General features: G+C 33.3%; 1 protein-coding gene across 1 annotated transcript in view; it reads right to left on the bottom strand.

Moving 5' to 3' along the window:
• Positions 1–12,146, bottom strand: part of LOC113367214 (protein shuttle craft-like) — a 127,719-nt gene that overhangs the window by 53,148 nt on the left and 62,425 nt on the right. Inside the window, exon 6 of the mRNA XM_026608843.1 lies at positions 5,422–5,575. Coding sequence (XP_026464628.1) covers positions 5,422–5,575 — 154 coding nt within the window. The remainder of the gene's footprint in view (positions 1–5,421; positions 5,576–12,146) is intronic.

The raw sequence follows: 12,146 nt of genomic DNA, 5'->3' as shown, positions 1-12,146 counted from the left end.
CCAGATTTTCACTTATTTTATGATTAATAGTAATTTCGTACATTTTCAAATAGATTATTATAAATATATACTGCGAATTTCACAATTTATATTTTATAGGTCTAATATGCACTAATGTTTATAAGTGTACAAACAGAGAATTGTAAGAATTGTAAACAGAAACATATATGTATCGATTTGATTAGGATTAAATAAAATAATAATAATTAAAAAATAATAAAATGCTTCAGTTTAATATAACAAATATTGATTTTGAAAATCAGTATTTTTATCGGATAATTAATACTGATATAAAAATATTAAAAAGGTTCGCAATTTTTTTTTTTAAATTTCGAGTATTTTTGCAAATTTCGAAATTTCTGAAATGAAACAATTTGATTTTTAACTTCCCGTAGGGTAAGTTATTGTAATCGTCTAAAAATCGAAATTGAAAACTTTTGCATTTCTCGACGTTTTGAAGGTTGCTGAACATTTTGGCATACCTCAGAAAAAATGGATGTTTGTGTGTTTGTGTGTGTGTGTTTTGTGTGTCCGCATTTTTTCGTTTACGCTTTCGGGCGCACGGATCAACCGATTTGAATGGTTAAAAAAACATTCGATTCCTATTGATAGGGAGATGTGCTGATTAGTTTTTGACGAAGGCAGGTCCAGCAGTTACGAAGATAAAGAGCAAAGAGTGCAGAAAATAGAAATCGAGTTTTTGAGAGAACGGAGCATCCGATTTGAATGATCTAAAAACATTCAATTTGTAATGATTGGGAGAAGTGGTTATTAGTTTTTGGCAAAGGCAGGCCCAGCCATTTCAAAGATGCAGAGCTAAATGTTCAAAAAATGGCACCAGAACTAAGCGTCCGATTTTAATGATTCAAAGAACTTTCTGCTTGCTTTAACAAAATAATTGATTTTGGAATAAAAAAAATTGTTTCAAAATTTTTTTTTTCAAAAAAAAATTTTTTGTATATCGAAAATATTTCTGATTTTATTTTTAATTCTGCCTTAAGTTCTAATATACTTTGAACAAATAATTTCAACTTTGCAATTCAGTTAAGATAATTCTTATAAATATTTTACAATATTTATAATAATCTATTTGAAAACATTCAATATTTCTCAAACATTTCGTTACGGTACGGGAAGTTCCAGCAATTTGCCTTAAGGCACGATGCCATACACCCCACTAGTTTTTTTAATTTTTTGGAAATTTTGAAATTTTTTGATATTTCAGATAAAATTACGAAAATTTGAAAAAAATGCATATTTGAATTTTTTCGGAAATTTGAATATTTTAAAATTACTGAATTGCGTTTCCAAAACTAATCATTTATTCACGACGCTATATATACACAATAGCTATTTACAAAATAAAAACTAAACGCTTCCAAAATCGAAGTACCTGAATCAAGTACGCATTTATATTTACGTGACAAAATACAGCTTTCCTATTGGACACTGAAGGTATCGGCCACAAGATAGTTCATATATCGCCGAATAGGACATGCTCTATTAGTAAAATACGGCAGGATTTGCGAGGACAGAAGTTGTTATGAAATCAAATTCCGACGTTGCTAGACAACGGTTTTACATAGAAATTATGATGAGTATACCGCCGTTGTGAATAGAGATCTTAAACGTGAAATCTGGCTGGCAAGATCGCAAAATATGTCGGGCAAGATCGTATGATTTATCATGTCGTAGCTAAGGTAACAAACTGTCCGGCATGAAATCTGGCGACGTGTGCACCGGGCTTAAAACATTTTTTTTAACTTCCCGGAGAAGTTTGTTTTCATCAAAAACTTCGATTCGCTAATTTTATATTTTCTCAGCGTTTCAAACCATTCTGAATCGAATGAGATCAAATTTGGTAAAGTATGTGTGTCTGTGTGCGTGTGCGTGAACAGATTTTTTGCCGTAAATCGACGTTTTCTCAAAAGCGGTCGGACCGATTTCAAAAATTTAAAAGCCATTCGATGTATTTCGATGACTAGTGTTTCTGAGTTTCGTGTGACGATCGGCCGAGCCGTTTCTTTGTAAATCGCAGAAATGTGAAAAATTTTCGTCCACGTTTTAACCCGCAATTCTTAATCGATTTTGAAAATTCAAAAACCGTTCAAAAGATATTGGCTGGGAATCGTGCTGATTAGTTTTTGGTAAAGATCGGCCATGCCGTTTTCTTGTGATAAAGCTAAAAAAAAAAACTAGTGGGGCGCATGGCATCGTGCCATAAGGCAAATTGCTGGAACTTCCCGTACCAAGAGTTTTTATTTTTTTAAAAACGATTAACATTTTTGCAAAAATTTTACTTCAAAAAAATTAAATTTTTGAGAAACAAAAAATTACTTCTTTTGAAAAAAATTTTTTTTTTGGAAAAAAAAATGTTTTCTTTATTTTAACATATTTTAGAAATTCTGAACTTTTTTTCAAAGCAATCGTACTGCTTTAAATGCATAGAGACGAAATATCAAAGCGCGCAAGCGCCGCGTCGCCGTCTAACGGAACCCATAGGAATGTAAATAAAATTTATACTTATTGTTAAAATCTCTATAAAATATTTGATAATTTGATGTACATATGTCTAATGATCATTTTTGACCGCCAAATGGCATTTTTTTTTACTTTTTTTACTAGATCTCGGAAACCGATAGACCTGCCTTCATGAAAATTTGATCAATTCTTTATCTTGTCAATACAAGTAAAATGTTTTTTGAATTATTAAAATTGGACGCTCCGTTCTCTTAAAAACTTAGTTACCATTTTTGGCACGACTAGACCTGCCTCCGCCAAAAACTAATCAGCACGTCTCCTTATCAATACGAATCGAATGTTTTTTAAATTATTCAAATCGGTTGATCGGTGTTCCCGAAATCGTCGACGAAAATTTGTATCCAGCACACACACATACACGCACACACACACATATATCCATTTTTTCTAAGGTATGCCATAATATTCAGAAATCTTTGAAACGTAAAGATATATAAAAATTTTCATTTTCGATTTTTTTGCGATTACTATAACTTGCCCTACGGGAAGTTAAAAATCGACGATTTTTATTATTATTTTTTTGACGGTAGATACCATAGTCTTCTAGATCATACTAAAATATTACAGCCCTACGACTACTTGTTTAGCTTCAAAAATTCGTCAAAATTTGCAAAAATTAGTATCGTTTTTGTGGCATTTGTCAAAATTAGACCTTTCTGACGTTTGCTCTAAAACGCCTGAACCGATTTCATAAATTTAAAAGCTATTTGATGTATCTCGATAAGGATTATCGTTTCTCAGTTTTGTGCAACAATCGGCCAGCCGTTCCTTTAAAATTTGGAAAAAAGTGTTAAACTTTTCGTCCGCACTTAAGCTCATACTTCCGAATCGATTTTAAAAAATCAAAAACTTTTTGAAAGATGTTAGTTGGGAATGATACGGATAAGTTTTAAGTGGAAATCTTTAACTGTTGAAAAAAAAATTTAAGCCGATTTTTATGGAACTTTTTTTGACGATATATATCATGGTCTTATAAAACTTACTGAAATATTACGGCCTTACGACAAGTAGTTTAATTTAATTCATCAAAGTTTGAGAAAACGAGTAATTTATTTGACGTCTCTTAAAATTAGACGATTTACTCGGTATAACGTTAGAGTACTTGGTCTTGGAACATACTAAACCATTAAAGTCCTGCGGAAACTGATTCAATTATAATAATGGTTAAAAATTTGCTTTTAGAAAATACTGCGAGTTAACGTCTTCGTTCGTTTTTAATTATGTGCAATAAATACAGTCGGAATACTTTTAATCACTCATAAATTAATTCATGTAACTTGCCTCAAGGCAAAATACCAATACCAACTAGTTGTAAATATTGTAACATTGTCTAATATTTATAAGAATTATATAAACTGAATTGCAAAGTTGAAATTATTTTGTTTAAAGTATATTAGAACTGAATTAAAATTTAAATCTGAATTATCTTCGATATAAAAAAAAATTCTTGAAAAAAAAAATTTCTTGAAAAAAATTTTTTTTTGAAAAAAAAATTTGAAACATTTTTTTTTTCAAAAGCAATTATTTTGTTGAAACAAACAGAAAGTTCTTTGAATAATTCAAATCGGACGCTTAGTTCTCTTAAAAACTGCCATTTTTGCACATTTAGCTCTGTATCTTTGAAATGTCTGGACCTGCCTTTGCCAAAAACTAATCACCTCTTCTCCCAATCATTACAAATTGCATGTTCTTTAGATCATTGAAATCGGATACTCCGTTCTCTCAAAAACTCGATTTGTATTTTCTGCACTCTTTGCTCCGTATCTCCGTAACGGTTAGACCTGCCTTTGCCAAAAATTAATCAGCACATCCCCCTATCAATAGGAATCAAATGTTTTTTTAACTTCCCGTAGGATAAGTTATTTTAATGGGCCGAAAATCAAAATTGAAAATTTTTACATTTCTCGACGTTTTGAAGGTTTCCGAACATTTTGGCATACCTCAGAAAAAAAAGGATGTGTGTGTGTGTGTGTGTGTGTGTGTGTGAGTGTATGTATGTATGGATACAATTTTTCGTCCACGTTTTCGGACGCACGGATCAACCGATTTGAATGGTTCAAAAAACATTCCATTCCCATTGACAGGGAGATGTGCTGATTAGTTTTTGACAAGGCAGGTCCAGCCGATTAGGAGATACGAAGCAAAGAGTGCAGAAAATAGAAATCGAGTTTTTGAGAGATCGGAGCATCCGATTTGAATGATCCGAAAAACATCCGAAGGGGTGATTAGTTTTTGGCAAAGGCAGATCCAGCGGTTTCGGAGATACAGAGCTAAATGTGCTAAAAATGGCAGTTTTTGAGAGAACTAAGCGTCCGATTTGAATGATTCCAAAAACTTTCTGCTTGTTTTAACAAAATAATTATTTTGGAAGAAAAAATTTGCTTCAAAATATTTTTTTTTATTTTTTTTATTTTTTTTTCAAAAAAAATTTTTTTTGTATATCGAAAATAATTCAGATTTTTATTTTAATTCTGTTCTAATTTTAAACTAGTTAACCATTCAAATGGGTTGATCCGTGCGGCCGAAAACGTGAACGAAAAAATGCGGACACACAAAACACACACACATATCCATTTTTTCTGGGGTATGCCAAAATGTTCAGAAACCTTCAAAACGTTGAGAAATGCAAAAAATTTCATTTTCGATTTTCGGCCCAGTACTATAACTACCCTACGGAAAGTTAATAAATAAATTTGGTTTAAATGTACATAGCGTGAGCCTAAAACATATTTTTATACTGGGACGTCAAGAATTTTTTTACGGTAAGATATTAGAATGACTATAAAAATGTTATATCACCTAACCTAGCGGAAATTTTAAATTTGAGTTTTTTTATGAAAATAAATTAGTATTCTATTAAATGAATGTGATTATATTTACTTGAACGCCAGCATGGGTCACAACGTCCCTTGTGACAGTTGCTCTCGCAACGGTGTTGTCCGCAAGATAGCATACGTCTGCATGGTAGTGGACAAATATGCTCTTGTATAATACAGCAAGGTTCATTACATTTGTGTTTACCGCAATCCCGTTTCTGAAAATCAATAAGTTTATATTTTAATATAAATATAAAATAATTATAAATTGTAAAAAAATCGGTGATCCAGTATTATATTTTATAATCATCCTTTTTGCGTCATTCACTTTTTGTTTTGCATTGTAAATGGAAAAAGAGTATGTAGAATGAGTAATATAAGCATCTTTTTAAGTAAAGCAATAAAAAAATGACTAGTGGAGCATGGAAGCTTGCCTTAAGACTTCCCGTACCGTGATTTAAAATTTTTAAAAGCTTAATTTTTTTTTGAAAATTTAAATAATTAGATTTTTATAAATTTTTTAGACAATAGGACGATTCTTGAAAAAAATGTTTTTTTTTGTTTTAGATTTTTTTCAAAGCAATCACACTGCGTAGCTGTTTTAGTAGATCAAATATTGAAACCAAAATTATAAATCTTGGTATGGAACCTAAAAAAGTGTAAAAAATGTATACTTATTATTATGAGATCTATAAAATATCTGATAATTTGATGTGCATTTACTCAATGATCATTTTTTACCGCCAAATGACATTTTGTAACTTTTTCGTTAGATTTCAGAAACCGCTGAACCTGCCTTTCGATCAGTTCTTCATTTTCAAAATACGAGTAAAATGTTTTTTGAATGATTGAAATCGAAAGCTCCGTTCTCTCAAAAACTGAATTACCATTTTTGATCTGTGATCTCGAAATCGTCGTCGAAAGCAGGACATCCCTGAAGAGCAGGTCCGAATGACGGTAGACAAAATTACCAAAACCAGGACCGTAGGCATATTGATTACAATCTCGAGGAAGTGCGCAGGCAAAGGCCAATGACTGCAACAGACAATCGCAAGCATCCTTCCCAAAGTGATTTGCAAAGGGCCACAGGAAATAATCGAAATCGGAGATATTGATTATGATAGAACTAAGGCCGACATTCAGTCTGCCCTGAACAAAGCAGCTGGAGAAGCCTGACCAGCGAAAGCAATCAAGATCCGTAAAGCCTACAGAAGCACTCAGGTTGTCTGGGTCCTAATCATTCAGAAAGTGCCATTCTGGCAGTCATTCCGCGGTTGCGTCGTCATCCCTTCAATAGGGATGATGACGCAACCAAAGAATTCCAAACGCTAATAGCACCGTGCATCGCGCATTGCTTCTGGCTCTTAGACTATGTGGCAAGCTCACCTTCCAAAATGCACTTACCAAACGCAGCGTTGCATTGTATCAGCAACAATAGTTGGCATCCGCTTCTCTGCGTTGTGAAATTAACTGACCATCTAGATTGACTGACCAAAAACGCTAAGCAACATCACCGATTAGCGATAGCCGAAAACTTTAACTCCTGGTAGACTGGGGCAGCAAGCACACAAACGCACGAGAAATACATTACAAGAAGCTTTTAGTACGCTAGATGATGTCCTGCTCGACTTTGGTGATACGCCGACTTACACCAAAGGCAACGCAAGCTCGATTTAGACCACACTTTTGTCAGCAGTAGTCTCGTCCGAGGTAAAATGTAACTGGAGCTATCTACACTACCAGCGGCAATATCGATAAAACAGATCTTGAAAGACTTACCAGCAAGTTAACTGCGCTTGCTGGAAGGCGATCAACGACTTTACTCGACGAAGGACCTGATAAAAAGAGTGACCCAAGATTGTGACGCCACTACGCCTCATAAATTTAAGACCCTCGGTGTACTGGCGGAACGATCACGTCAGTGTCTTTCGTAAAGCATACCTCTAGGACTGATGTCTGATGTGATCGTTCCATCAGTACACCGAGGGTCTTAAATTTATGAAGCATACTGGCGTCACAATCTTGTGTCATTCTTTTCATCAGGTCGCGTCAGGTCATTGATCGCCTTCCAGCAAGAGCAATTAACTTGCTTGATAGGTCAATAAAAGATGAATATCTCAGCGTAGCTGTCAGCGATCTAACTCTGTCGAACTGACAGCACAGTACAAAAAATTTCGTCTTGAACTAGGCCATCAAAGAGTGCAAACAAAGAAGCTCGAAGGATATCATATGTGAGGTGGAAAAAGACGTTTCGATTAGGCTTTATGAGGTGGTTATGACTCTGCTGAAAAAGCAAAAAGCGCAGACATAAATGTATCTCAATTACTTCAAAAAGTCGTAACTGCGTTGTTTCCACATCAACGCAGTTTCAGTTATCAGTTTGCATCAATCGAACTGGATAACATTCCACTAGCCACTGAAGAGGAGTTATTGGAATCCTGTAACCGTGCAAAAAATTATAACGCGCCGGAATTGAATCGAATCTCTAACATAGGATAGAAAACCATTATTGAGGCAGCGTCATCACTATTCCTAGACGCCTACAACATATGCCTGGACGAAAGCATATTTCCTAGAAAGTAAAAACAACAACGGCTTGAACCTATCCTAAAGAAAGCCACCAAAAGAACCGTCGTCTTACGGTCCACACTGCGTGCTCGATACGGCTGGTAAGATATTCAAACAAAAAATTCATTAAAGAATTGAAGCAATTGTTGATCCACTTCTGGCAGACAACCAGTATGGATACTAATAGAATCAATTCTATCATCAGAAAAAGCCTAGAACGCCAGTGGTACGTGTGTTACAAAAGTTCTCATAACGCTACGTTAGAATTGAGATGAAAAGTATGAATGAAAAATGTATGAGATCTTATATACGAGAAAACAAGCTTTTGGGGGTTACAAGGCTTAAGAAAATGGGAGGTTTTAGTCGGTATTAACATTGTTGAGTCCGTATTTCCTTTGGTATACAAAAGCACACATACATACATACTAATCAGCTCTAGTAGTCAAAGCTAGATACGCCACTGGGGGTATCTACTAATTTGTAATCAACTTTATTTTACCATGTACTTGTCAGCATTCTCTTTAAAACCAACTTCAAATGTTGGCTTCAAAAGAGACTTTTACCATCATATTCTTGAACAAAATACAAATATTATATCGCTTGTTTAATGTTTATAAGAAAGCTTCACATAATTTTAAATGCCAGTTTTTGGATTTGTTTCTTCAGTATCTCTGAAACCTTCCCCAAAAACTAATCGTTTCATTACACGATCAATACAAGTAAGCTGTTTTTTGAATCATTTTGATTGGATAAGCCGTCCTCCCATAAACTGCACGATCACTTTTTATATCTCATCGTCAGTACAAACCAAATGTTTTTTTTAATTTTAATTATTCAACGAATTTCATTTAGTAAACTTCAAACACTATAATTATTGGTCACAACCCCAATGCAATGAAAATTAAATTTGTATTTATTATCATATTCTCTATAAAATATCTGATAATTTGATATGCTTGTCTAATAATAATTGAATAAGCCATTCTCTCATAAACTGCATGATCATTTAAGATCAATTAAGGCAAATTGCTGGAACTTCCCGTATCGTAATTAAAAATTAGAGGAATGAAAATAATCAATAATCGTTTTAAATAATTTCAAATAGATTATTTATTATAAATACATACTGTAAATTTATATGTGCTTATTGGGCGACGAGCATATTCTACAAACAACTTATGTGTATGCTTACAAGAAATTTCTTTAATTTTTTTTTAAATTTGATTTTTTGATAATTTTAAAATTTAAAAAAAAATCGATTTTTTTAAATTTTTTGAGAATTTGGAAATTTTTGAAAATGTCCGTTTTTTTTTGAAAATTTCGAAACATTCTCAAATTTTTGTAAGAAATCGTTTTTTTTTTAATTTTGATGTTTTTCAAGTTTTTCGAAATTTAGATATTTTTTTCAAAATGAAAAATTTCAACGAATTGAGTTTTCTGAAAATTTATATTTGTTTAGAAAATTTTGATTTTTTTTTTTTTTAATTTCAAAACAACGAAATTTTTTGTGTAACCATTTTTTGCACACCGTCTACACAAGCAAAAGGTTTTTTAAATTAATCTAATCGGATGATCCGTTCTCTCGAAAACTACATGACCATTTTTACACCCTTTGCGCTCCATACCTGCGAAACGGCAGAATGTGCTTTGTGCAAAAATACCTCGCGATCGAGTACCGAATGTTTGTTCAATAATACAAATCGATTTTTCCATACTGTCGAAAATGTCGAGTACATTTGTTTGAACCATATACATAAACTTCAAAATTAAAAATCTTGGTGCGGAGCCCAAAAAAAATGACACAAAATGTGTACACATTATTAAAATCTCTGATAATTTGATGTGCATATGTCTAGTGAACATTTTTACCGTCAAATTACATTAAAAAAAAACTAGTGGGGCATACGGTATCGTGCTTCAAGGCAAATTGCTGAAACTTTCCCTACCGTAACGAAATGTTAGAGGAATATTAAATGTTTTCGAACAGATTATTATAAATTCTGTAATATCGTTAAATATTAATAAAAATTATACAAACTGAATTGCAAAGATGAAATTATTTGTTTAAAGTATTTTAGAACTTTAGTCAGAATTAAGAATGAAATCTAAATTATGTTAGATACACAAAACATTTTTTTTTGAAAAAAGAAAATTGAAAAAAAAAATTTGAAATTTTTTTCAAAATTTTTTTTCTCGAAATCAATTATTTTGTTAAAACAAGCAGAAAGTTCTTTGAATCATTCAAATCGGACGCTTAGTTCTCTCAAAAACTGCCATTTTTTGCGCATTTAGCTCTATATCTTCGAAACGGCTTGGCCTGCATTTGCCAAAAACTAATCAGCACATCTCCTTATCAATAGGAATCGAATGTTTTTTTAACAATTCAAATCGGTGCGCAATTCAAATCAACAATTCAAATCCGTGCGCCCGAAAACGTGAACGAAAAAATGTGGACACACAAAACACACACACACACACGTCCAGTTTTTCTGAAGTATGCTAAAATGTTCAGAAACCTTCAAAACGTCGAGAAATGCAAAAATTTTCAAATTTCGATTTTTGGACGATTACAATAACTTACGAGTCCATAACCGTTAGACCTGCCTTTCCAAAAATTTTAACAGTTTTTCGTTTAATCAATACAAATAAAATGTTTTATGAATTATTCAAATTGGACGCTCCGTTCTCTCAAAAACTGAATTACAATTTTTGGTTCTTTTTGCCCCGTATCTTCGAAAGGGCTTGACCTGCATATGCCAAAAACTAATCAGCATGTTTCCTTATCAATACAAATCAAATTTTTTTTTTTAAATTATTCAAATCAGTTATTCCACGCTCTCGGAAATGTCAAGGACATTTATTTGAACCATATACGTGAAATTTAAAATTAAAAATCTTGGCACGGAACCCAAAAAAATTACACAAAATGTATGCATATTATTAAAATCTCTATGAAATATCTGATAATTTGATGTACATATGTCCAATGAATATTTTTGGCCGCCGAATGGCATTTTTTTAACTAATTTTTATTGAGAGTCCATAACCGCTAGACCGGCCTTCCCAAAAATTTAATCAGTTATTCATCTTTTTTTTTTAATTTTTAAAATCGGACGCTCCGTTCTCCTAAAAACTGAGTTACCGTTTTTGGCTCTTTTTGCCCCATATCTTCGGAACGGCTAGACCTGCCTTCGCCAAAAACCAATCAGCACGTCTCCTTATCAGTACGAACCGAATGTTTTTTGAATTATCTAAATCGGTCGATCGGTGTTCCCGAAATCGTCGACAAAAATTGGTATCCGCACACACACGCACACACACGCACGCACACGCACGCACACACATACATAAACGCACACACACACACAAATACTGTGCAGATAAAATCGACGACGCTGAGCACACGTTCTTTGAATGTGCTCGGTGAAAGGACTATCGTAACAATGCCGAACACATTATAGGCACCAGGCTCACCCCCTCAAGTCTTGTGACCTACATGATGAAACAAGAAGAAAACTGGTCAGCTGTAGCAGCTTACGCACAGCATCTTTTGAAGGATAAAACCGGAGAAAGGGACCAGTAGTCGAAAGCAGGCGACGCAAGGCGCAGCACGGACTGGATTGATGTAATGCTAACGCGGTTCTAATCCAGTCCTCCCGTACCATCCGCAGGGGAGTAGTGCAGTAAACGGAGCGTTTAGGGTCTGAATTTTTTTACTGTGCTCCGAATTGAATGAAACTTTAGAATTAGTTTCATCTTACCCTCAAGTTCAAAAGTGAAAACAATTCGGGTTGCGCCATCACCCCCGGGGGTATGACACCCCTTCTCAATTGTGTAATTACATTTTTCAAAATAACGTCGGAAATCGATAGAAGAACTAATTATAAGAAAAAAATGTCTTTTATAGTTTTTCAAAAAAACTAATACTTTTTAAGTTACTGGCCACTAAAAATGCATATATTTTTGGCGTTTTTCTTCGTTTTTTTTGCAAATATCTCCTAAAATATATATTCTAACGAAAATCATGTCAATGAACAAAATAATGTCAATAAAATTTTTAATAAATCGGTATTACATAAAGTGTTCTAGGAAAAATATTAAGCAAGATTTGAAAGAGCAAAGTCGTTTTTTATTTTGTTCAAGATTTAATTGTTGTATTTAAAGCCATCTAGTGGCAAAGTTTTACATTTTACGCATTTCGGTGAAACTGGGTTTTATAGT

Source organism: Ctenocephalides felis, unplaced genomic scaffold (assembly GCF_003426905.1).
Source record: "Ctenocephalides felis isolate EL2017-DRISC unplaced genomic scaffold, ASM342690v1 CF-g0.4_SCAFFOLD_01170, whole genome shotgun sequence".
Lineage (NCBI taxonomy): Eukaryota > Metazoa > Arthropoda > Insecta > Siphonaptera > Pulicidae > Ctenocephalides > Ctenocephalides felis.
Note: the sequence above shows the minus strand (reverse complement) of the source record. Positions and strands in the feature narration are given on the sequence as shown.